This window comes from Desmodus rotundus, unplaced genomic scaffold (genome assembly GCF_022682495.2).
Source record: "Desmodus rotundus isolate HL8 unplaced genomic scaffold, HLdesRot8A.1 manual_scaffold_100, whole genome shotgun sequence".
NCBI classification, from domain to species: domain Eukaryota; kingdom Metazoa; phylum Chordata; class Mammalia; order Chiroptera; family Phyllostomidae; genus Desmodus; species Desmodus rotundus.
The window spans coordinates 107,474-134,023 of record NW_026527153.1 but is presented as its reverse complement, the minus strand read 5'-3'; the positions used below and the strand labels follow the sequence as shown (position 1 = coordinate 134,023).

General features: G+C 45.4%; 1 protein-coding gene across 6 annotated transcripts in view; it reads right to left on the bottom strand.

The window, feature by feature from the left end:
* Positions 1-26,550, bottom strand: part of RAD54L2 (RAD54 like 2) — a 72,758-nt gene that overhangs the window by 19,872 nt on the left and 26,336 nt on the right. For all 6 annotated transcript variants that reach the window (XM_053917693.2, XM_053917692.2, XM_045199704.3 and 3 more), the window contains 6 exons: positions 25,647-25,839; positions 3,438-3,639; positions 2,122-2,261; positions 1,562-1,678; positions 1,033-1,259; positions 76-258 (listed from right to left, as the gene is read on the bottom strand). In XM_053917693.2, coding sequence (XP_053773668.1) covers positions 76-258; positions 1,033-1,259; positions 1,562-1,678; positions 2,122-2,261; positions 3,438-3,639; positions 25,647-25,785 — 1,008 coding nt within the window. In that variant the 5' untranslated portion in view covers positions 25,786-25,839. The remainder of the gene's footprint in view (positions 1-75; positions 259-1,032; positions 1,260-1,561; positions 1,679-2,121; positions 2,262-3,437; positions 3,640-25,646; positions 25,840-26,550) is intronic.

The window sequence follows — 26,550 nt, the reverse complement described above, 5'->3', positions numbered from 1 at the left end:
CAGCTTGTTAGTGCCCAGGAAGGCATTAACCCAGGGCTCTTTGGAGGGCTAAGCAGAGCCTTCCGGAACTCTTACCGGCACAATGGCAAGGACCGTTTTGGCTGGCGTGTGGCGGAAGAGGACGTCGATGAAGGAGATCACTTGCAAAGTTTTTCCCAGACCCATGCTGTGGGCCAGGATACAGCCAAAACCACTACTGGTCTTAAACCTCTCCAGGGACTCAACCAGGTTATCATACAGGAACCGGATCCCTCCAATCTGACAAGGAACACACACAAAGGTCAGCGGGCTAGCAAAGACCAGGGCCCGAGTTTCCCTCACTCTGGAATTAGCCAGGATTCAGCAAACGAGCAGACATTACGCCAGATAGCTGGTGTGAACAGCTACAGGAATCTCCCTGAACCCTGACTAGTCTACTGGCTGGTGATGGACTTTTTGGAGAAAACACAGAAAAACATTTCGCCTGGTATGGTGGCCCAACCCAGGCAAGATTGCAGGGGTCAGATCCTGACAGGGTCTTTCCCTCGGCCTCGCCTGGCTGCCCTGGCCGCTCACTGCAGGGCGGTCCGTTCCACAAGGAGCCGGTCTTACTGTTAGGTTCTCATGTTGAGTTAACCTTTGTCTTTACGGAGCTTTCACTCGCTGCTCCCACTCAGACACTGGGTCAACACAAGCTATTCTGCTCCCTCCAACCAGAGAGGCCCTCAGACTTGACTCTCACATCTCCTCTGGAGCCACGGCTTCCTAACTGAAGCTCTGCTCTCCAGAAGCATCTCGCGGAAGGAGGCTCAAGATTATTGAGCCAAGAGATCAGCGTGCTCTACATGGCAGGGCAACCCCCAGCCTCGTCCCATCCCATTCATCGGGAGCCCCGAAGCACAGGCTGTTAGGAAGAAGGACCAGGCCTTTCCAGAAGCTGCTCGTGGTACCAAACAAGTACTTCACAGGCTGTGATGCCAACAGGCACAGGCAGGCAGTGTCCACAGCAAGGAAGCCGACAGGGACGAAGAAGAGAGTCAAGACCTGACGTACCTGATGAGGTTTCACTGCCTGAGCCAACTGCGGGGCCAGGAAGACATTCTCCTCCTCCGGGGGGTGGTTCAGGTTCACGAGGACTCGCCCCAGAGCATCACGCTGGTTTAGGACGTCATTCACGTGGGTGCCACCCTTCTCCTCTTCCTCATCCTCCTCACTGACAGACTCACTGCTGTCCACAATGTGCAGAGTGTCCTCCTCCCCGGAGCTCAGTTCAATCACCTCTGAGACAGTCAACAGGACAAAGCAAATAAAGCCCAGGGAGCAGGGGTAATGTCCTGCCCATCATTATAGCAAAGAGCATGGAAACAAAGGCAGGACTTGACATCACCTATAACATTGCTCTTGCCCAGCTTCAAGTTAAGACAACGGAATACCTTACATTTACCAAGAAGACTCAGGGAAATTGGTCATAGACCAAAAGTGAATGAGGAGGGACTGAACTCTTTTCCATCAAAGGGACAGCTGACTACTCAGGGTGGACACTGGCCAGGAGGAAGGAAAGGCATTGCTGGCTTGATCTTACCATCTCGACTGCTTTTTTCGTCCTCACTGCCACTGCTGCTGTCCAAACAAATGACTTCCTGGGCCAAGACCCGAGGAGGCAGCTGCGGACCATCACTTGCTCTTAAGACGATTTCCTCTGGGAGAAGGAGATGAAAGGGAGTGTCAGATCGCATGTGGCACAAGCATGCTCTTCACACACTTCACCATCCCGCCCCCTCTGTTTCTCTCGCTGGACTGCCCACTGAGGAGAGAGGCAGAAGGCGTCTCAAAAACCTCAGCCCTCTCTCCAAGTTCCCCCTTCTCCACTGGTTCTTACTCCCTAATAGCCACCTGGCCACTAAAAAAGGTCCTAACCCTTTGCCACGTTAAGATCCAAAGTTAATGGGAAAAATCTAAAGAAGATCAATTTGAGGAGCATACTTTCATCCATCTGAACTTTTAAAACGAGAGTACTCTGATTGTGTGTTCCCAAGAAGCTGAGTGGCTTGAAGGGTTCCTGAGAGGTCATGACCTTATTCCAGATCTATCCTTGACCCCCATGTGCGGCCGAGGGCCTTTGCTGCCACCTCCACAGCTTACCGGGGAGAAACTCCAAGGGAACAGCGGGAATGGGAGCTGCGTAGTCCTTCCTCTGCTGCTCCAGGCGCTTCCTTCTTTCCAACTCTTCCTGTTGTGCTGCTTTGGTAACTGGCTCCAACTGATCCTCCCGGAGCAGCTTTCTACACATGAAAACGAGACAGCACTTGGGTTCACCCGAGACGTGGGCAATGCAGGGTCACACTACACAGCGCAGCTCTCAGTGCTGAGCTCGGAGAGCAGAGGCAGGAGGAGAAGCCACATTAGTCCCACGAAACCCATGCAATGAGCAGGCTCAGGTGGTTTTGGCCTTGTATGTTTTTGTATCATTTAACTTCCTGACAGATGCCCCTGTCGACTCATCTCTGCACATATCAGAACAAGAGTAAAATAGAGTAATATATGATTCATATAGCTGAGAAACTAATTAAAAATAGAGTTGGTATGTGGAAAGTAGGATTATGGATGATTCTATATCCTTATTTTCTGGTTTGTAGGCCGGCGCTCAATCCACTGAGCCACAGCAGCCAGGGCTATATCCTTATTTTCCAAACTTAGAGTGATATTTTTAAGTCATCATTATGTTTTAAAAAAAGGAAAAGCAAGGGCAAGAGGAGAAAAAGATAGCATTTATCTCTTTGGTAGATGGAAGGGCTGTGGAGGATTTGGGTAGTTACGGAAGTTCACATCTGCTGATCTCTTTCTTTTTTCTAAGATTTTATTTACTTATTTTTAGAAGGGAAGGGAGAGAGAGAGAAACATCAATGTGGGGCTGCCTCTCATGCGCCCCCTACTGGGGACCTGGCCTGAAACCCAGGAATGTGCCCTGACAGGCAATTGAACAGGTGACCCTTTGGTTTGCAGGCCAGTGCTCAATCCACTGAGCCACACCAGCCAGGGTCACATCTGCTGATTTCTTAGCTCAAGGAAGAAGGCCTGCCGGGAACCAGACAGTCCCCTGCCGACTGAAGTTGAATTCTAAGAAGATGACAACTCAACTTCTTCTATCCCCTCTTGTTTTGAGACATAAGGAAAAACAGAGGAAGAAACAGGGTCCAACCAGGGCATCCTATTGTGCTAGGGGTCTCCAGAGAGGGCAACACCGCCTGGTGGCGCTTGAAGGCCACTTGCCCACCCTCTGACGGCCCAGCCCACTAGGCCTGAGCTGCGACCTCACTAGTCATTCGGGAGCACAGCTTACACTTTACTTTTTTCCTTGGGAAGGAGGACACTCTTGCTCAAACCAGTCCTGCTACTGACAGCCTTCAAGTGACACCTCTCCCCCCACCCTGTCCCCTCCAACCCAGAGCACAGCTCACCGTATGTTTCTCCTCATGTGGGAAGGCTTCTGAGCCCTCTTCTTTTTGGGGTCCTCGGAGGCTAGGCTCTTGCCTTGGTGGTGCCTCAGCTGCTCTGCAGGCTCAGACTGAGATGAGGTAGTTGAAGTGCACCGCGGTGGCCGCTGCCCATCTTCCCCCGGTGGGGCACACTCCGCACCACACATGTCTTCCAGGGACGGGTCTGAAAAGACAGGGGAGAGAGGTGCCAGGGACCATCTTTCACTGGGGAGGATGTGAGTTCTGAGGCCAGACACATCTGGGTTCAAACTTCTGCTCAGCAACCTCCCAGCTGGGGATCTAAGGCAAGTTACTTACATCTCTCTGAGCCTCAGTGGACTTGTTGAGAGCGGAGGGCAGTGATGCCCGTGCTCCAGAGCTATTGTGAGGACTAAACAGTACACATGCCTAGCACCAAGCCCGGCCCAGAGGAGGCTCACAAGAAAATGAGAGCCAACAGTCTGGCTATAATTTTGTGATTAAAGTAATAAGGAAGCTTCATGGCCTCAGAATGCTCAGAAAGGGACAGCTGGGTTCCAAACAGCTCACACTCACTTATGTGACTCCAAGCGAGTCTCATCTGCCAGCAAGGAGAGTGCTCCTACTTTCAGGGCCTTCCCGGGTCCACTCACTCCATTCCCCAGCCACCTAAGGAGGGCTCACAGCACAGTAGGCACTGTCGTAGGGGTCCCAGGGAATACTCATATACCTCCTTCCCTTTAAGAAGTTTGTTTTCTAGAAAATCTGATTGAAAAATGGGCAGAGGACCTGAACAGACATCTCTTCAGAGGACATAGAGATGGCCAATATGCATATGAGAGATGCTCACCATCACTAATCATCAGAGAGATGCAAATTAAAACCACAATGAGATATCACCTCACACCTGTCAGGATGGCCATCATCAAGAAATCAACAAACAAGTGCTGGCGAGGATGTGGACAAAGGGGAACCCTTGTGCACTGTTGGTGGGAATGCAGGCTGGTGTAGTCACTGTGGAAAATAGTATGCAGATTCCTCAAAAAGTTAAAAAATAAAAGTACCTTATGACCCAGCAAATCCACTTTTGGGTATTTATCCAGAGAAATCCAAAACACCAGTGTGAAAAGACATACGCACCCCTATGTTCGCTGCAGCATTACTCACAACAGCCAAGATGTGGAAGCAGCCCAGTGTCTCCTCACAGACAGCTGGGTAAAGACGTGGTGCATGTACACAACGGGATGCTACTCAGCTGTAAACCAGAAGGGAGTCTTCCCATGTGTGACAGCATGGGTGGACCTAGAGGGCATTACACTAAGTGACGTAAGTCAGACAGAGAAAAACAAATACCATAAGATTTCACTTATATGCGGGATCCGAAAAACAAAATAGATGATCAAACAAAACGGAAATAAACTCATAGATACAGAGAATAAACTGACGGTTGCCAGATGGGAGGGGCTTGGGGGGTTGGCTGAAAAGGTTAAGGGATGAAGAAATACCAATTGGCAGTTAGAAGACAGTGCCAGGCATGTAAAGTACAGCTTAGGGGGAAGAGTCAACAACACTATAGTAACTATGTAGGGTTCAGGTGGCACTAGACTTATTAGGGGGGATCCCTTCCTAAGTACATAAATGTCGAACCACTACACTGTACACCTGAAACTAACAGAATATTAAATGTCAACTGGAATGTTAAGTTTTTCAAGTTTTTTCAATAATAAAACAAACTGTTTTTAAAAGAATGCCATATGCCAACTGCATTTGGTGTCACTACAAAAACCCCGTCTGAGACTAGACCACGTCTTTGTTCCAAACCTCACCGCAAACCAGACACCACACAGCCACTGCCGCCTCTGCACACCTGCTTAGAGTTCGGCCTCACACACGTCTGCGCATCTGCACGTACCAGGCCCTGTGTCAAGGCACAGCGGAGTTGTCCACACGGGGACACACAAGTACAGTGAGGTGAGTGCCTGGCAGTAACACCTGGGGAAAGGACACCTAATCCAGCCCTGCTTGGGGCTGGGTATAAGGATGCTTTCTTGGGACAGGAAAGACCTGGGCTTAATCTAATAGAATAGGTAGGTACCAGCTAGCAAAGGAGGAAAGAAAGAACATTCTGAGCAGCTATAGGAGCATAAGCAAAAGGAACAGGTTTCAAACAAGGTGGAGTGACTAGGAAAATGCAGGCCGCTCAGTGTGGGCTAATTCGAAATGAGTAAGCACGGCAGCAGTAGGAGCCTTCCAACCCCACAATCACTCCCGTCTCTTCCCAGGATCCCCCTTTCGAAGACAGACTTAGGGGTAGACCCAGGATCCTTCCTAGAAGTTGACACAGAAGTCAACCGCTGTCCCAGGGAGGACTACTTCTAAGGCCTCTTTTTCCTGGCACCTACATCCCACTGCCTCCATTTGGGTGCAGAGGGGAAGCCAAGGCGGCCACTGCCAGAGTGGTGGGCAAAGGGGATGGGTGGTGTGGACATGTGTGCACACACGCATGCATACACACTCACAGGTTCACCCAGGGCTGGTCACTCCTCTGCAGCAATGCTGGAAGCATCTTTCTGGGCCTTCGCAGTGAGAGACCCTGAAGGTTTCAGGCAGATAACCTCTGCTTTTGAAAAGCAAAGGAGAAATGGCCGAGGGAGGCACCAGACAAGAAACGCTCATAATGGACACTGCAATACCATTAACGTGGGCAAGAGGGGGAAACATCACATGCCACTCTCCATTTCCCATTCCAGTCCACAGCAGGCCCTTTCCAAAAGGTCCCCAGAGACGGCAGAGTCAGGGGTGGCAAGAAGCTCAAGGGCACGTTGCACCTGCTGAGGAAGCAAGGCACTGTTGCTCCTGTGTCCAACACATGTGAGAACTGAAAGAGAAGCTCCAAGTGAAAGTGCAAGTCGGGCTAACCACACCCCAAATCCACCACCCTCACCCCACATTTCCACCTGAAGCACCACGGAGGGAAGCTCCGCAATCTCTGTTTCCCTTAAGATCTAGCATTCCTTCAGGCCTCCCCGCCCCTCCAAAGAGCTAATACTTCCATGGCACTGTCACCTAATGGTACTGTCACCTTCCTCCTACCTCACGGCCCTAGAAAATGAGGCCACTGAATTCCTCCTCCCAAAGGAACAGGTGTCTGGACAGCAGACTCCTTGAGAAGGACATCTGCTAAACAGCCATGTTCAGCACACTGCACTTTGGCCTGCATACCAGTTACACTTGGGGCTGGGTTGGCACACTTCAACTTGGTGTTTTGCCGGGTCCTCTGGTTTTGATAATGACCTTTGATGTCCTCCTGGGCTTAAGGCCTTTTGTTTTGTTTCTATTTCACAAGCAAATTTATTGAGTAACCACTAGGAGAACAGTTGGAGGCTAGGTTGTTGGAGAGAAGGCAGGTAAGTCAGAATCAGAGTACACAGGGTAGGCCAAGGAACTTGCTGCCAACTGTTGTATTTCTTTTGTCTAGTTTTTGCCTTGCAGAGTGACTGCTCCTGGGAGGAGAAAGAACAGAACCTGATAGCCTTTCATTATCACAGACAAATTCACTATCAAACATTCCAGTTGGTGAGGACTGGCTGTGAATTCCTGCTGCATGGGGTGGAACATGGCCAAGTGCAGTAGCAGTTTAAAAATGATTAGATACAGCATATAAAATTTGCATGCACACTTAGTTCAGACAGTTTTCCCCTTTCCTTTATAAAGATGATGCAGCTCTAAACTAGCTCCTTACCACCTAGAATTCTTTGAACGAATGCTCAGCTTCTGGGCTCAACAACCGCAGTTGGCTTGTCAGAGAGCTTTAGTTTTTGGATGTGCTAACGTTGAAAGTTGTCGTCATGCAAGTCAGAGTTGTGCAAGTGCTTCACTGCTGCTTCATGGTGCTGTGAAATGACTGGTTTCTACGTAACATCAGGCCACATCTTAAACTATTCTTAATGATAAAACTGTTGTTTTAAAATTTCTGTAATTAATTTTTCCCTAAATCAAAATGTACCTTTTTAAAAAAGATTTTATTTATTTATAGAGAGGAAGGGAAGGAGAGAGGGGGAGAAACATGAATGTGTGGTTGCCTCTCGCACACCCTCTACTGGGGGCCTGGCCCACAACCCAGGCATGTGCCCTGACTGGGAATTGAACCTGCGACCATTTGGTTCACAGGCCGGCATTCAACCCACTGAGCCACACCAGCCAGGGCAAAATGTAACTTTTCACTATGTGCTCCTTTGTACTTTCTAAATATTGAACCATGTGACTCTACAACCTAATCAAAATAATTAAGTTTCAAGAAATAGCCCTCCCCCAAAGCCTAGACTTTACTTCACCAAGAGCCACTGAGGAAAAAAGAGAAAAGGTTCAACAAGGAGGTAAAGAGACATGTGCTTTGTTAGAGAAAAAAGGAAAACTAGTGTCTGCATGGCTTAAAAGTCAATGACTACTACCACCCAGCATCATTGAGTCAGATCTGGTTACAAATACCCCTGAACTCTCTCCTTCATGTGAGCTGCCCTGAGCAGTAATCAGAGCTATACAAGCACCATGAATACTTATACAAGCTCCTCAGGAACGAGTTATGAAAACCACCAAGACGAGTATGACTAGGCGAATGAGTAGCTTTGAAAGAAAAACCCCTGCGTTTCGTTCCCTGGGTGTACGAGGTACAAACACTTCCAGGGCCCTTTCCCCAGCTGTTCCAGCCCTTCTTCCTCCTTAGCCCGATCTGTATGAACAAGGTCGGCGGGCCCCACGTCTCTGTGGGCCTCCTGGCCCGATACAGTAGGATGAATGCGGCACCACCCGTGACGCACATGTGCCGCAGCGGTGAAACCTGAGTCTGAACACACCCAGGTTTCTCAGTCCAGTTTGCAAAATTACAGGACAAAGAACAATGTTAAACTTGGCAAGCAAGACCACAGGGGTGCAATCAGCAAAATCTGGAAAGGTGCAAAACTACAGAACAAGTGAATCCTTTACTTCTACAAATAGTTGCGAGGTAAAAAGAAAATGAAAAAGAGCTAGGGAAAGCTTATGAGTACATATTAAAGAGATTTGAAGACAAATCAACTCAATGTGAACTTTGTAGGGATTTTAATAAATTAACAGTACAAATAATTTTAAAATCAGGAGTTATCTGGATATTTTATAAGAAATATTGAGTTAAAAAATTTAGGTGTGATAGCATATTGTGTTTGTTTTCTGAGTTTTTTTTTTTTTTCTTTTTAGGACTTATGTATCAGAAAATAGAGTAAATATATTCTGAAGCTTTTACAGATATAATGTTACATTAAGGATCTACTGCCAAATAATCCACAGCTGGGGAACAGATGAAACAAGACCAGCCCTGTACTAGCAACTACTGAAGAGAGTACAGGGACACAGGGTTCATTTTCTCATTGTCTCTATTTTATTGAATGACGTTTCAGATTTTCCAGAATAAAAAAATTCATGATTTTTTTAAATTTTAGAGTTTTTTTAAATTTTTAGTTGTGTTCCCCTATTACTACATCAGGAAACCCAGGGTTGAGGTGTAAGGAAGGAAAAGCTTCTGGTGTCCCACAGCCCGGGGTGAAGTCTCAGGGCTGTGCCCTTGGGCTGTGACGGTCACCAGTGCTTCTCTGTTTATTTTCCCTCTCTTCCTTCTGTGGGGCAGAAACAGAAAGAGGGTGGGGGGCACATTTCCTGTCCTCCCACTACTAGTTTTACTGGAAAACCAAATGCAACAAGCACCAATCTCTGCACTATTTAGATCTCAACTCTTCCACTTTTGTTAATATATATTTGCATACTCTATACTGGTGATCAAAGAATGCACGACATTTTGTGTTAAATATAACTCTTTCTTTGACACTGTCCACACACGTCACTTTAATGGCAGGCTCTCAGTGTACCGGAGAACGCTGTGTCATCCCCCTGATGCAGGGCACCTGGCTGCTCATTATTCTTTGCTGCATCTACGGTGACATAAGTATCTGTGTACAAATTACTTTTTCCTTTTGATTTATTTATTTGAGGTACAATCCGCAAATCCACTTCTGTGCTACAGTGCGGTACAGGTGGAGAAATGAGTAAAGAGTTGCATGTTTAGGAACTGATAAGTTTTCCCATGAAGGGTCAAACAGGAAGCTCCTTAGGTTTTGTGGGCCACAGGGTCTTGACTGCAACACAGTTGTGCCATGTAGCTCAAAAGCAGCCGTACACAGTGCAGCTGTGTCCCCGTAAAGCTTCATTTACAAAAACAGGCTGAAACAGTTTTGAAAAAGAACAAAATTGGAGAACTCACACTTCCTAATTTCAAAACTTATTACAAAGCTATAATAATCAAAACTGTATGGTACTGGCATAAAGACAGACATATAGACCAATGGGAAAAAAAACCTTACGGCCCAGAAAAAAACTCATATATATGTTCAAATGATTTTCAACAAGAGTACCAGTGTCATTCAATAGGAAAAAGACAGTATTTTCAGCAAATGATGCTGAGAAAACTGGATATCTACAAGTAGAAGAATGAAATTGGACCCTTACCTCATACCATATACAAAAATTAATTCCAAATGGATCAAAGACCTAAATATAAAACCTAAAACTATAAAACTCTTACAAGAAAACATAGCAGAAAAGCTTCATGACATTGGATTTGGCAATGATTTCTTGGACATGACACCAAAAGATATAGGCGATAAAAGAAGAAAAAGACAAACTGGACTTCATTAAAATTTTGTGTGTCAAAAGATGCTATTGAGGTGGGGGTGGAGGTGGGAGAGGGTTAGGGGACAAATGTGATGGGGAAAAAAAGAGATGCTATCAACAGAGTGAAAAGGCAACCCAAGGAATAGGAGAAAATATTTGTGAATCATATATCTGATAAGGGCTTAATATCTAGAATATATAAAGAACTACTAAAACTCAGTAACGAAAAACTGAATCAAAATGGGCAAAGGACATGAGCAGACATTTCTCCGGAGGAGATGTACAAATGACCAATAAGCACATGAAAAGATGCTCAACGTCATTAATCATTAGGAAAATGTAACTCAAAACTACAATATTATACCACCTCACACCCATTAGGATGGCTACTATTATTTTAAAAAGGGTTAAGAAAAAGAAAACAGAAGAAGAGAAAAAATGTGGTAGCAAGGATGTGGATAAATCAGAACTCTCGAGCACTGCTGGTGGGAACATAAAAGGGTGTAGCTGCTGTGGATATGAGTGTGGGGTTCTCCTCAAAATTAAAGATAGAATTACCAGATGACCTAGCACTTCCACTTCTGGGTGTACACTCAAAAGAGCTGAAAGCAGGGTATCGAAGAAATATTTAAACATCCACATTCATGGCACTATTTACAATAGCCACAACATGGAAGCAACCCAATGTCTACCAACAGATGAAAGAATAAGCAAAATATGATATATACATGCAATGGAATTTTAGTCAGCCTTAAAAGAAATTCTGACACATGCTACAATGTGGATGAACTTTGAGGATGTTATGTTAAATAAAATATGTCAGTCACAAAAGACAAACACTGTGATTCCACTTAGGAGATACTGAGAGCAGATGAAGTCATAGAGACAGAAGGTAGAATGGTGTTCCCTAAGGGCTGGGGGAGGCCCTGATGGAGACTGATTATGAAATGGGTACAGAGTGTCAGTGGAGGGTGATGAAGAGGTTCTGGTGATGGATAGTGGTGATGGCTACACAGTAATGTAAATGTACTTAACGCCACTGAATTGTATACTTCAAATGACTCAAACGATAAGTATTAAGTTATGTGTATTTTGACACACACACACACACACTCACACACACACAGAGCTGCCTTAGTCAGTCTGCAGAGTTAAAGAAGTCAGACACAAAAGGCCACATGCTACACGACCCAGTTACAGAAAAGCCCAGGACAGACAGAAAGGAGGGCGGTGATGGCAGGGGCTGGGGGACAGGGTGTGAGAGGGACTGCTGATGGGTAACAGGGTTTTCCTTTGGGGTGATGAAAATGTTTTGAATTAAAGACAGTGGTGTGGGTGTTCAAACTTATGAATATACTAAAACCTCACTAAATTGTATACTTTAAAATGGTAAATTATATTTCAATAAGAATATACGTATTTTTTTAAGTGGGCTCAGGGATTCTGCTTCTAGCTAAGATAAACTAGTTTGAGGTACACTGATGCTCACATAGAGAACAACTAGAAACAGGTGACCGAATCTTAAAACAACACACAAACAACAAAAACCTTTGAAGGCACTGAAAAAGCTGCTGAGGCCGCCAGAGGTTGAGGGGACAAGGTGCCAGGGAAGGGAAATCCAGAAGGGGTGAGCCAGCATCCTACCACTGTTATTCCCCCCTTGTGCCAAGTCTGGGTGCTGGAGCAGGAAGCTGAGAATCTACGTCACCTGAGCCAAACGCTCAAGCTCATTTTCCGTTCAAGTCACTTGCTTCATTTTGAAGTTGAATGAGATGGGGGTGGGGGACGGGGGCTGCACAGCTAAGAAGCTATGCAGAAAGCCACTGAGAAGCAGAGTAGATAGTCCTGCCTTCTCCCCGTGCAGAGAAGACAAGAATTAGAATTAGGACCCAGCAGAGCAGGGGGGCCCGGTGTGCACCTTGGCTCTCAGCCAGAGCTGTGGCATGGCCGCACCCTAGAAACGGGAGTGCACCAGACGTAGAAAAGACCTGTAAACAACGGCCCACTTTGATTCATCTCTGCCCAACTGGACTAAGGTGATCAGCCCCACTACATCTGCCTAGAAGAGGAAAGGAAAACCCTCTCTAAAGATGTCATCCATAGTCTCTACAATTTTTTATTTACCATACTGAGCAGTCAATGAAAAATTAGCAGCTATGCCAGGAGACAACACCAAATGACCAAAAAATAAGAGGGATAAACAGATGACAGAACCAGAATTACTGGTGACCCAGATACTAAAAACAAACAAATAAACAAACAAAAAACCCTGATAAAAATGTGCAAGAAGACAAAGAGAGAAATGGAGAAAATTAAAGATGAAGACTGTCACCAGATACTCAGTCTCTATAAAATAAAGGGAAATTGTAGACACAAAATATATAATAACTGGAATCAAGAAGCTCTGTGAATTACCAGGCAGGATAAACACAAAGAAAACTATCCTTAGGGAAGAGTATAGAAAACTGTTGAAAAATAGTAACACAGAAAAGCATACAGCAGTCACACGTGGAGAGAACATACCTTCAAAGGGGAAACAGAGAGAATGACAATGGATTTCTGAGACAGAAAAGACACTAGAAGACAGTGGAAAATCTTCTAAGTGTTGAAACACTATAGCTGACAACCTAGAAGTTTGTATCAGCTAATATATCACTCAAAAATGAGGGCCAAATAAGGGCATTTTGACAAACAAAAACACAGAATTAAATTTGTTGCCAAGAAGTGTACACAAAAATAAATACCAAAGGAAGTTGTTCAGATGGAAAGAAAATTATCTCAGACAAAAAAGAGAGGTGAAGAAATGAAAAATGACAAAAAGATATGTGTGAAATATACACACAAATGCTGACTATAGAAAAAACAACATTTAATAGCATTAAAAATATGTAAAATTAAAATGCATAAAAAATAATAAAAGGCAGGAAAGAAGTAAACAGACTCAAAGGGTAATAAAGTCCTTATATAGTCAGGGAAGTAATAAAAGCAATAATTTACATTAGAAAAGAATGCATCCTGTAATGCAGGATAACCACTGAAAGTATAGTAAAAGATTATATAACAAGCCAGTAGAATCATTGAAAAAAAACTTGATTAATCTAAAAGAACAGGAACAAAGATGAGATGGAAAATAAATAGAATAATAAGGTGATGTTTTCATACTACATCAATAATTACATTAAATGTAAGTGGATTAAAATTAAAAGACTAGATAAAGAAACAAGACCCACCTATGTAGAGCGAGCAAATAACACAACTTAAATAAGAGCAAGAAGAAGTGGAAAGTAGGGAACGAGCACTAACAAGCACTGCCTGAAGACTGGTGTATGTGTACCAATTCAGATGAAGAAAGCATTAGGGTAAGAAGCACCACTAGAAATAAAAAGGGATGTTTCATAATGACAAAGGGGCTAATATACAAAGAACACAGCAACGCCAGATCTGTGCGCACACAATACCTTAGCTTCAAAATATACTAAAACCGACAAAACTATAAGGAGAAATACACAAATTTACGATCACAGTGAGAAACTTGCCTCTTTCAATAACTAGGAAGAGCCAACAGACAAAAAAACAAAACAGTGAGGCTATATTAAGAACTGAATGAAGTAATTAACAAACCTGAATGAACATACTTAGAATACGTACCTCAATAATAATAAAACACATTCCTCTCAACATCTCCTGTATCAAAACTGCCCATATACTGGGCCATAAAGAAAACCTCAACAAATTTCAAACAGTTGAAATCATTCAGAGTATGTATCTAATCAGAGTAGAATTAGGCTAGAAGTAAAAAACAAAAAGATAACGAGAAAATTCTCAACTGTATCTATATACGTTTGAATAATCCATACACTTTTAAATGACTTGTAGGTCCAAAAAGAAATAGCAATGGAAATCATATCATATTTATATACCATTACAGACACTTGAGGAATGAACAACTTCTGACCATGAGAGAGTAACTGGTTCTGAACTAGTCATCGGAAATAATTTTAAAAAATTGTTACAAATTCTTTGACTCTTGTCCTAACAAGCACTGGGGTCCCCTCCCCTTGAGTCTGGGTAGACTCATGACCGATTAACCCAGCCAAGATTGGAACAGAAGTGACACTAGGTGACCTCTGAGACTAGACTGTAGAAGTCAGTGCAAAATCTTCCTTGCGATCTGCATTTTGAAGCCTTAGCCGCCACACGCAAAGCCTGACCGCTCTGAGGCCGCCATGCCACGTGGAGACCCAGGCCCCACTGAGTGAGCGCCATGGGCACCCTCAAAGACAGTCAGCTGCACTCTCCACCAACAACCAGCATCGATCACCCGCCACGAGTTGGCGGGGATGCCTAATCTAGTCAACTTCAAATAAGTACAACTGTGTGAGAGACCCCAAGGGCAAGCTGCTCAGCCACTGCCTTCCCAAATCCCTGACTCACAAAACCATGAGCAAAATACAACTGTTTAAGGTGGTAAGTTTTAGGACAATTTGTTATGCAGTAAGAGAACTGGAACACTCTCCCTCTGTAAACAATGATAAAATTGGACAAAATGTTGGAGGTATGCACACTCAGGCAGTGTTAAAACAGGCAGCACAAAACTGCAAAAAACTGCAGTCTCAGTCAAGAAGCTGAGAAGGCTTAGGGCTGAATGTGATTTCAACTCCTCGACAATTAAGGAGTAGTTACATTTATACAGCCCTAAAATTATTTCGGCCCTTTGAAGGCAACCGAGAGGCTGATGTGGCCCCTGGTGAAAATGAGTTTGACACCCTGCTCTAGAGTAAGACCTATGCTAGACCCTCCCTGACAGAGCGTAAGACCAAGTACCAGTGCAACCTGCAGGGACACAGCACTCAGGGGCTGGGTGCCGCTGAGTTAGACTTGGGAACCATCTTGGGCTCTTCACAGATTAGTATTATAAAAGAGCGTAAAACTAAGGCCCTCCAAGTTCAAGGTGATCAAACATAATTGAACTGTCTGCTAAAATTAGAATGAACACTCTTTAGAGGAACAAAACAGAATACAGACTATAATGTATTATGCACAAAGACTATTATTTAATCACAAATTTCCAAATATGCAAACAAGCAGGAAAATGTGATCAAGAAATATTCCATCCAGAGAAACCGAGACGGCCAAGATGTTAGCCTGTCAGCCATACCCGTCCTGGGTAGCTTACCCATACGAACCGACCGTGAGAAATACTAAGTGTCATTTATTTATTTATTTATAAAACTTGCCATCTTAACTATTTTAAGATTTCACTTATTTTTAGAGAGAGGGGAAGGGAAAGAGAAACAGAGAGAGAGAGAAACTTCAGTGTGTGGTTGCCTCTCACGCACCCCCCACTGGGGACCTGGCCTGCAACCCAGGCATGTGCCCTGACTGGGAATCAAACCAGTGACCCTTTGGTTCACAGGTCGGCACCCAGTCCACTAAGCCACACCAGCCTGTTTTAAATCAGCAAGTTCGGGGGAGACTTATGACACAAAATAGTAATTGAAACAGAAACTTGGTACCTGGGGTGCTGCCACATAAAAAATAAATAATGACAAAGCATGGCATTGTGTTTGGGATCAAGTGGTAAGTGGAAGCTGGAAGGACCATGAGGAGACTGGTAGGATTTCAGAAGCAACCCCACACCCAGCTGTCACTGCACACTAAGAAAGGGAACCCCACTGCTCTGAGGGCAGAAGGTACAGCAAGAGACAAGTTCTATCTGGAAATAGCTGTAGCTAATCTAAGAGCAACGTGCAACCCAAGGCATCTGGTGACTGGCACCTCATGGCCTTCGGCTGGCTTCGTATGGGGAGAGTCCTTCCTTGCACCCTCTGCCAAAGGCCTCAAGTGACAATAGGCTGACACTCTGTCCTCAAGAGCTCTCCTCCCAATCTTAACTCCAAGGGTCTCTCATCTCTCTAGAAGAGATTTTTCAAAGGAATGGTCTGGGGATCTGAATGGGAAAACAGAGGTAACAGAATGTTTCCTTGTTCCCCAATGTACAACCAATCCAAATATGGGAGAAATAAAAATAGAAGTAAAGACTCCAGCAAATTATTCCTGGAAACCTCAGAATCACTGAAGGGCCAGCGTTTCCCCTACCTGCCACTCAGCACCACAGGGAGTAAAGTGGTTCTGGAGGCTGGGGCAGCTTGATGTTACAGCCAGAGAGAGAGGCGTCGGAGCCATGTCAATCCACGCTGGGCTTCCTGCCCTTCTTAGGGTCTCCTATTGGCAGCCTCTCTCAAGAAGGCTAGACAGCACTCTCCTGGCATTTCCAGTGAGCCTGAGAGTGGAGAGTTAGAGAGGCAGACAGGACCTCTCATCCTCAAAGTAGAGATTTAAGAAGAAGAATGAAGAGAATAAGCCTTTTTGCAGCCTTGGGGGATTATGGTCCTGCCCACACAGAGCTCAGGCAGGTAAAGCCCCACATTGCTGTTCAAGTCACCCCCATTCTCCCTCCTGGAAATCCATTTTAAATGGTGGCAGAGGCAAGAATCCCATACAAAGTTTCCATAGTATGCAAACTCCACTAGGGTATCCACGATATATAAAAGGAAACCAGGAGGGTGAAGAGAAACACAAACCACTCATTCTACTTCTTTTATTTGAGAGGGGACTTGGGTACACACACTAAGGCGATAGTCCTCCAAATCTGTAGCTGTTATGACTGTTAACCCTACAGTAAAAGATAGTAAACTGGTCCTACGGACAAACAAGACGTGCTAGTAACCTCGGGGGAGGGGGAGATCAACAGAGCTCAGCTTACTTTTCCATTCTATTGATGAACACTGTGCAGCACAGATGCTACAAACCACACACAAAAAAAATAACACCACAAAAATTCCCATAAGGATTCAGTAGTTGAGAAAGGGCTGTGAATGAAGACTATGGTTTCTCAAGCGGAGCATCAGGCTTAGTAGCAGACATCACCCTGGGAAATGGAGAATGCTGCAGTACATACTTTCTTCCTCAGATGCATTTACACACAACTGAGACATTTAAACGACCCCTTCAGACTCTGGGCGATGCCAGGGATTCCTGATCTGAAAGCAGAGATCAGGATAAACTGAGGAGCAGAAGCTGTAGAGGGCAGGGCTCAGCTGTAGTTCCCGCACTCCAGCCTAAAGAGAGCACCATTTCACCTGTCACCTGTAATTGAAAAACAGTTTTTAAAAAGAGAGCATCATCTGAAGTCACGCCTTGGCAAAACAATAAACTTTTTTTGTACGCCACAGACCTGCTGAACTGTCTCATTAGTTGAAGCCTTAAATGTCAACTCTGAAGGCAAAAAAGCTGGAGTGTAAACTCTGGTCACGAAAGGCAGGTAAAGCCCTTTCCGGCAGGCCGTATTCAAAATAAGGCAGAAAGCCTCCTCTTTGGGGCCAGAGAAAACTTAAAGGAAGTAAGTACATATCTGGAAGCTTACTGCAGCTTTGCCTCCTGATGAGTGAAAAGAAAGGAACGAGGAGAAAAAGAGTGGCTGGAACATAAGTAATGTGGATGAAAGGGGCTCTGCAGTACATCTGTGACCTCACAGGGCAATCTGATCCTAAGTCCCTAACTGGCAAGAGCCTGACAGGCAGTCAGGCCAGGCCTGTGGAAGGTTTATCGTTGCCTTAAGCAAGCCCTGTTTACCCGCTGTTCCCTGCATGGAGGTTAACACACCTTTGTAACTATCTGCATTCCAATCATAGAGTTCCCTGCTTGCTTTCTCCCACCTCCATGTAATCTTGTTCCCTCCTTAATTCCAAATCCATAAAAGAAACTGCAAAACTGTCAGTCCCTGGAGCATTTGAGATCTTGCTTCTAGGCATGTCATCAGTCTGGCTCAAATAAACTCAGTAAACTCTTATAAGATTTTTCTACAGGTGTGGGTGTTTCTCACATCAACAGCACTGAGGACAAGTGGAACAGGGAAACTGAGAAAGAGAGTTAAACAGCCAAACAGTTCACAGCCATCTTAGTAAATTGCAAGATCCTGTCTTCCCTAACCTAGGACACTTAAGAGTAAATGGTTTAGACGGGGCCAGCTTGCTCAGTTGGCTGGAGTACCGTCCCCATAGGCCAAGGTTGGGAGTTCGATCTCTGGGGTCAGAGCACACACAAGAACCGACCAATGAATGCGTGAACAAGTAGAACAACAACGACAATAAAAGAGTAAATGGTATACACTTCTCCCCAACTGGAGGGTAAAGAGCTTAAATCACCTAGAGAGAGATACATAGCAGAAATCCAGTTAGTGCCATTGGTGCCAACCATACCCAAGGATGGATAAAGTTAAAGGAACAAATCTCATTTTGGTGCATCAGCATAAAACTGATGAATATTCTATTGAGATCTTCCCCAAAGAAGTCCCCTAAACTCACCTTTAAAACCCTCAAGACGAAGAAAAAGAAAATAAATAAATAAATAAATAAATAAATAAATAAATAAAACCCTCAAGGCAGACCGGTGTGAGCGCTCCTTCCCAGGAGCCTGCCTGCACCTTCCCCTTCCCTCTCACCTTCCCCCACAGGCATGCATCTCCTAAACTCTAAGGGACCCCATGAGACTTGCAGCCAGAGGAGCAGCGAGCAGCCACAGCTCACCCCGGGCTACCCCCAACCGTGTGCCCAAGGCCCCTTTCCCCTGACTGTCCAGTGAGCTCACCGCAGCCCCGCCTTGGCTCACTTCTTCCACACGACCTTTCTAGAGCCAAAGCAGCCCTGCCTAGTTGCTCTCCTGTTGCTTCTTCTGTCCTAAGCCCTTCCTTGTTTCATCCTTCTCAGCTTTAAAAAACATCGTGAAATCTTTCCTGCACAAAGTCAAGAACACAGACACCACCAGCCCGAGGCAGACCCGCGCCAGTAATGGTACAATGGTCTCTAAGCTGGAAGGGCAGTCGGCAGCGGCTCTCCCAGGATGCTGCACTCCAGGGTCTCCGTTCTCTAGACGCGTGCTATACTACGCTGCACTAGGTCACTGCCAAGGGAAAACCCTCCCTCCTCTTCACCTTCTCCCTCTCTTCAGGTTCAATCATGAGTTCTGTGGCTGAAAGAGGTACCCAAACACCCCTACTTCTCTCCAAACCACTGTATTACTGGGTCTGGATTCCCGTACCAGCCATTGCATGCCCCCCACCCCCGCTCCTTCTCGCTGCCCACGCCGCAGAAAGAGTGAGCTCTCTGACTCTGACCACATCACGTCTCCACCCACCCAGGATCTTTCAAAACACTTTAAATCTGTCCCTTCTGCCCTTAAGACAAAATTTGAAATGCTTAAGGCCTTTTCTGAGCTCCCAGGGGTCTCTGGCCTCGGTGGAGGCTATGTCCCTCTTTCCCCATCTCTTCATCTAACAGTTGCCGTGTCAGGTTCTAATGCCTTACTTCTAACTCACACCCTCTTTCAGGTCTCTGCTTAAAGGTTAGCCTCCAGAAGGCCTCTTCTAGGTTTTCCCGTTGTATTTCAGCGTGTGCTCAATAGGAAAAGCTTCAGTGCCTGTCAATACAGCTGTGGAGAGAAAGTTCATTGCTGCTGCTATCCCTCTTGGTATGCTCTCCGGGGAACTACCTTCGAACTTGGCACACCTGGCTTCTATACTCTAAATCGGACCAAAGACCACTCAAAGATTTCAAAAGATGATTCAGAAAAAACTTAAAACCTTCCCTTCAGGAGGCTTGTTGGGCATCTCTGAGGGCAGGGCAGGTGCTACGAGTGGTGCAGCTGCAGCTGCAGCACCAGGCCTGTGGGGAGCCCCTCCATTGCCAGCTGTGCCCCAGGCCGTCAGACAACTCCCATCACGAGCCCAGCTCCCAGAAACACTGGGGTCTGGTCTACCAGCACTGCTGGTTATTCTTCAGTTAGAGTTACTGGTAGTATAAACATTAACTCATTCGGGCCTCCAAACAGCCCTAGTGAGTCAATGACACTACAATTACTCCCAGTTTATAAATGAGGAAACCTGCCTCATAAAGCTACAAGTAGTGAAGACAGGATTTGAACCTGTCAACCAGGTGGCTGATCTGGCCCCAGAGCTCATGCTTATAGCCCACCCACTGCACACTCGCTTCTCTGCCCCCATCTCCCAGTTATGTGGTGAAAAGATAGATTCCAGAGACCAAGCACTCTGCCTTGGTTTACAACAAAGGCTACAGCAAAAATGAAACGCAGAGTGCTGGATCAATTAGAAAACCATATTGGGGGAAGAGGGGATGAAACTTGACTCCTATCTTATACCACACACAAATCAAGGTTGGGCAGCTCAGTTGGTTAGAGCGTCATCCTGATATGCCAGGGTTGTGGGTTCCATCTCAGGGCAGGGCACATACAAGAAGCAACCGATGAATGCACAACTAAGTGGAATGCACAACAAATCGGCATTTCTTTCTCTTTCTCTCCCCCCCCTTCCCCCTTCCTATCTTTCCCTAAAATCAGTGAAAAAAAAATCAATTCCAGATGGATCATAGACCTAAGTGAAGATGAAACATTAAAGTTTCTAGAAGGTAATAGAATAGCTTCATGCCCTTGGGGAAGACAAAGATTTCTTAAATACGGCATAAAAAGCACTAAACATAAAGGGAATAAATGATAAATTTGATTTCACTAAAATCTATTCATCAAAAATAGAATTTAAAGCAAGAGCATAAAATAGCAAAAAAACCACAATTAAGCAGGTGAAATTCCAAACAATATAGAAGGAAAAGACATGCATGTGCGTGTGTGTGTCTAACAAAAGACTCATTCAGACATAAAGAATTACTATAAATCCATGATAAATGGGTGGAAGAACATAAGAAAGTAAAAAAATGTATTCGGGCACGACAGGAAAGTACCAATGGTCATCAAAGCATATGGAAAAGGGCTCAACATCGCATGTAGTCAGGGAAACGCAAGTTAAACCCACAATCAGAAGCTCCCACTCCATGGATTATTGGAAAGGAGTGTTAAAGTTCCTACAAAGTCACTCTGAATAACTGAATCAATATATGACATGCTTTTCTGATACTGATTTACAAAACAATCATCTGTCCCAGCAGATTGTGCCACATAAAATAGACAAGAATGAAATGAAAAAGAGAAGGCCTGTATGTTCTACACAAATGTGCCCATCAAGCCAGTCTGTGTCCAGATCTGGTTTACCTAACTTAAACCAGGGCTTCTCAGACCTTCTCACTGAGAGGTCCTGAGTGCCCAGCAAGAGACTGGATCTGAAGCTGAGCTAGCAGAAAATACTGAGCCAGAAACACCACTGCATGAGGAAAGCCAATTCCAGAGGCACCAAGTTTTGAACCTCTACCTCTAATGACAGACCCCAAAAGTTCTGACACCCAACTCTGTCCATTCCAAAAGAATGGAGAAAGCCCAGCGGAGACGTAAAGAGGAATAAAAACAAAAACAAAACCCCAGGGGAATGAAAAACCAAAGCCAAAATTTTTCACAGCATGCCATGGTTCCCCTAATCTGTTATAAAAATAAAACACTGTCTTCATCCCACTTTTTTTAAAAGTCAAAGTCATAGTGCTTTGATGTTTGGAATAGCCAACAGCCAAAGCCTCCCTGCTCTATCACAGCCAGTTCTCAGACTGATGTCCCACCAGTCAACACTCAAAGGTCAAGGGGAGACAACACCCCAATCTAAAGTAGCAAAGCTAGGAATACCTTTATCTCCCTCTTCCCACCTTGGTAAAGGTTTCCTCACCCTCTCAGGCTTCACCTATTCTGTCTTCAACCTGCCCCACGTATCCAATAAGCCACCAAGTCCCATAAAGATAATCAAGTAGGAGAAAGTGTGCCAAAATGCTTGTGAAGGGACAGAGCTAGTATTTAGAGGGAAATTTATAGTTTTAGATGCTTATATTGGGGGGCAGGGGAGGAAGCCTAATGAGCTAATAAGCACATTCTTAAGAATTTTGATGGTAATACAAAATAAACCCAAAAGAAGTAGAAAGAGGAATATAGTAAAGTAGATATTGTTTTTTAAAGATTTTATTTATTTATTTTTAGAGAGAGGGGAAGGGAGGGAGAAAGAGAGGGAGAGAAACATCAATGTATGGATGCCTCTCTCGTGCCTCCAACTGGGGACCTGGTCCATGGCCCAGGCATGTGCCCTGACTGGGAAACAAACCAGAGACCTTTTGGTTCGCAGGCTGGCACTCGATCCACTGAGCCACACCAGCCAGGGCAGTACAGTAGATATTAAAAGAGAACAAAAAAAAATCAAAAGGGGATCACCAAAGCCAAAGGACAGTTCTTTGAAAAGGTTAATAAGATTGTTCCGATGTTTCTGTAAACTCTGACAAAGTGATATAACAGTGAGCTATTGTTATCCAGTAGAGGAAACTTCAAATAAAAAGCCTTGAGGTAATAGTTTCCTTTTGGAAAGGGCTTCTCAAGCTCAGCGCTACTGACATTTTGGGCTGGATAACTGTGTGTAGGAGGGGTTTTCCACGCAATGCAGGATGTTTAGCAACGTCCCTGGTCTCTACCCACAAGGCGCCAGGAGCATACCCTCCCCCCACCCCTTAGGAGTCCTGATAACCAACTGTCTTCAGATACTGTAAACTGTCCCCCAGGAGGCACAAGCATGCCAGGTTCAGAACCACTGCTCAAAGGAAACCAAAGGGCCACTTCACAGCACACCAACTAAGACCAGATTATTCACAGCTATTTTTCATGTAAGAGTAGCTGGTTAGTGAGACTCTCTCCTATTGCTTCTTTTATCCTAGGCCCTTCCCGTTTCACTGTCCTCATTTTTAGTAAATGTACTCGGAAGGAAGGAAGGAAGGGGGGAAGGAGGGAGGGAGGGGGAGGAAGAGAGAAAGACAGAGAGAGAGAGAGAGGGAGAGAGGGAGAAGGGGAGAGAGAGAGAGAGAGAGAGAAGCTGGCTGCTCTGCCTGTGAGGACTGCAGGATGACCAGTGGCCAAGGGCAAGATGGAAGAACCAGGCAGGCTGTCTCAGATGCCCCAGCAAAGCTGCACAGCGTGTTCACGATGAGAGGACCACAAACGCTGCAAGAGCTAAAACCGGGGCAGAGCGGCCATGAGTAACAGAAGTACCACTTATATTGGGGGGGCGGGGGGTAGTGCACAGCTCTAAAACTATAGTGAAATGTAAAAATGGTCCTTGAATCAAACCCCAAGAAGTTAAACACCCTAGCAGAGCAAAGGAAAAAGAGAGTACCTATGGAACAACTTTTATCACTCCACACTTCATAAGCAATGAAAAGACATCATTTGAATTTTTAAAAAATTATTTCTCCTGAGAATTGTACAAATATTCTTTTTAAAACATTCCAATGACACAGCTACACTATTTTGAGACAAATCGCAATTAAATCCTCACCACTTCTAAATAAATAATAGTAAAGTCCCCAGAAGCATATAATTTTTGAAAAATTAAGAACGTAACAAAGAGAAAAGGATTCCAAGAAACCAAGTGGGAAGAAAACAAGATATATATAAAAGCTGTCCAGAAAAAGTCCAGCCATTGTTAATAATATAACAAGAACCATTTACGTGACACTGGTGTAACCTGGCAGCCAAGGCGAGTGGACTGGAGTGCGTGTGTGTGAACAATGACGACTTCGCTGCACTAGTCAGTGGGGATGGTAGACATCATTGAGTGAGCGTGTGTACTGTGTGGCCAACACATTCAAAGTGATTGAGCGAGTAGAGCAACAGATCTGCATCGAGTTTTTCATTAAGCCTGAACATTCCTCCACGGAAACTATTTGGATGACTCAGAAGGCCGCAGCTACAAGCAACTGGAGATTGGCAGCTTCATCACAACCTGCCTGCTCACGCATCACATCTCATGCAGAGTTTTTGGCAAACATCAAATCACCCAGGTGACTCAGACCCCCTAACAGCCCAGATTTGGTGCCCTGTGACTTCTGGCTTTTCCCCAAACTAAAATCACCTTTGAGAGGGAAGAGACTTCAGACCATCAGTGAGATTCTGGAAAATATGACAGGGCAACTGATGGTGACTGGGAGAACTGTGTGAGGTCCCAGAGTGCCTACTTTGAAGGGGACTGAGGCGTCATTGTCCTATGTACCGTGTTTCTTATATCATCTTCAATAAATGTCTCTATTTTTAATATTACATGGTTGGGTTTCTGGATAGAACATATATCCACTATACTTACCAGCAGCACCACCTAAAATCCAATCTAAACCTGACAAGAGTTCTAGGGGTATGTGAAAATGTAACTCTCAGAATCCAAATGATAAAAAACCAAAAGTGATAAAAAATGATGCAGATAACCAAGGGACTCTAACACCATCTCAGGAACTATGAGAGCCAAGCAAGACAGTCTACTAGTGCCCGTCACATCACTACCTCCCCTTATTTCTCCTCACTCTACTTTATAGGAAGGAAGTACAGCAGCAGCTGAGGGCAAACACCAATGGAATAAGCTAGCAGTGAACAGCAAAAGATGCTGTCAGGAAAAAAAAAAAACCCCAGTGATATGGTAATTTCCCTGCCAGAGATGAAGTGGAAATGGGGAGAGACTTTTAGACAGTCTAAATGAGGGAAGGCTGATCCCTGAACCACATGGCAGCTGCTAGGAGAAAGGAGAACCGCAAACAGTTGTGTCGGCAAAGGAAGAGGACCAATGTTCATTTTCCTGGAACCTGAAGACCGGCAGGTGCCCATTTTCCTAAGCTCCTTCAGGTGCAAGTGGTGACAATGTAATGCAATGTGCCATTCCACTAGAGTGGTCTGTTAGAAAGAACCAAAAACTTTATTGCTTCATCAATAGGAAGCTTACAAACAATTAGATCCTATGCCATGAAGGGCGAGAATTGAGAAGCCCTGTGCCTGGCCACATGACCTCATGTGCGACTGAAGATAAAAAGTAAAAGTCCAATGCCACCTCAACAAGTTGGGGCAAAGGAAGGGATGAGCCGAGCAAACCAATCAGGAGCGCCGAGGGGCTACCAGCTATGGAGGTGCAGTGCTCTTCCAGGAGGAGCACCATACAGGCACAGGAAGGGACCGGGAGGCACAGCAGCACTGCAGGAGCTGCACCGAGCCTTCTGCAGGTGTGGGCCCATCGGAGACTCTCTCCCCAGGGAATCCCCTCCTGTCCACATGAGGAGAACTCTGAGTGTAATTTCAGGAAACTCACACGCCAGTCACTGTTACCCCCAGGCTCATCTGTGACCACCTTGTAGGCCCATGGCCCTGGACCACCAAGTGTGGTCACAGGGACTCTGCCACTGACTACTACATGACTTGGGCAATTGGGCCCCACTCTCCGATCTTGGGGCCTGCGTCTGCATGTTTGTCAAAGAGCTAAATAAATGCTAAAGGTCCTTCCAGCACTAAAGTGAGGCTTATACAGAACCACCCATTTCCTAAGAAGGAACACATGAGTTCACTGTTGCTGTGTTTCCAATTCGTCTTCTCACGACAGAGACCTAAGAAATCCAACTGGAAACACCATGCTCAACCAGCCAAAATTCCATTAGAAGCTAAATGGTTGCCTTAAAGATAAGGCAACCTCTGTCACGCACTAGAGCCACTCACCATCCAGCAGGTCTTCCTCATCATCCCTGCTGTGCTCCTCCACTGCCACCTCCTCCTCCTCCTCCTCCTCTTCCGCATCCTCCAGCTCCACGTCCGGGTCCAGGTCTGGATCGCTCCCTGAGGCGGATTCGTCTGACATGGCTCCCAGAGGTCCTCAGTGGGCATTACCGACTCATGGTCCACTACAGGGGTCCTGGAAGGGGGACAAGAAGCATCAGAATCAGCAAGGGCTTCACTGAGGGGCATGAATCTTTCAAAGAGAAAATGCTTTGGGTGAATTCCCTGGAACCTAAGTAGGGCAAGCTAACCAAACCCAATTTCAACCTTCCCCACAAGGCCACTGGCCCTGAGCTATGTTTTGGTGACTATCTCTCCCCACCTGAGAATTCCCATTTTTTTCATTCCTTCAAGCATAAACTGTTCCCTGAGTACCAGCTCTCTCTATCTATGTATACCTGTACATATACACACACACACACGGCTATTTTATATGGGGGAAGTCAGGGAAGTTAACGCTGAACAGAGGCCAGAAGGACAGTGTTCTAACAAGCAGAGTGGGCAGCAAGGGCCAAGCCCTGGAATGGGAGTAACTGGGAGTGCTTGGGAAACAGGGAGTGGGTCCTGCCCAGGACAGGTGAGGTCCTGCCTTGGAGCTCAAAGACAGTCCACTCTCCAATCACCTAAAGGAAGGGCTTCCAGCAGGCAGCTGGCTATTCACCACACTGTTGTCCTCCGAAGCACATGGGTGCCTCAGGCTCCCCACGGCTCAGAATGGCCCTGTGCACATCTCTGCTCTCAGGCTCTGTTCTACCTCTTGGCCCAGTTCCAGCTCCATTACTTCCAAGAAGCCTTTGACAACTGCCCTGTACTTCTGGGATCATAGTCCCTCTTTTGAACTCCATCA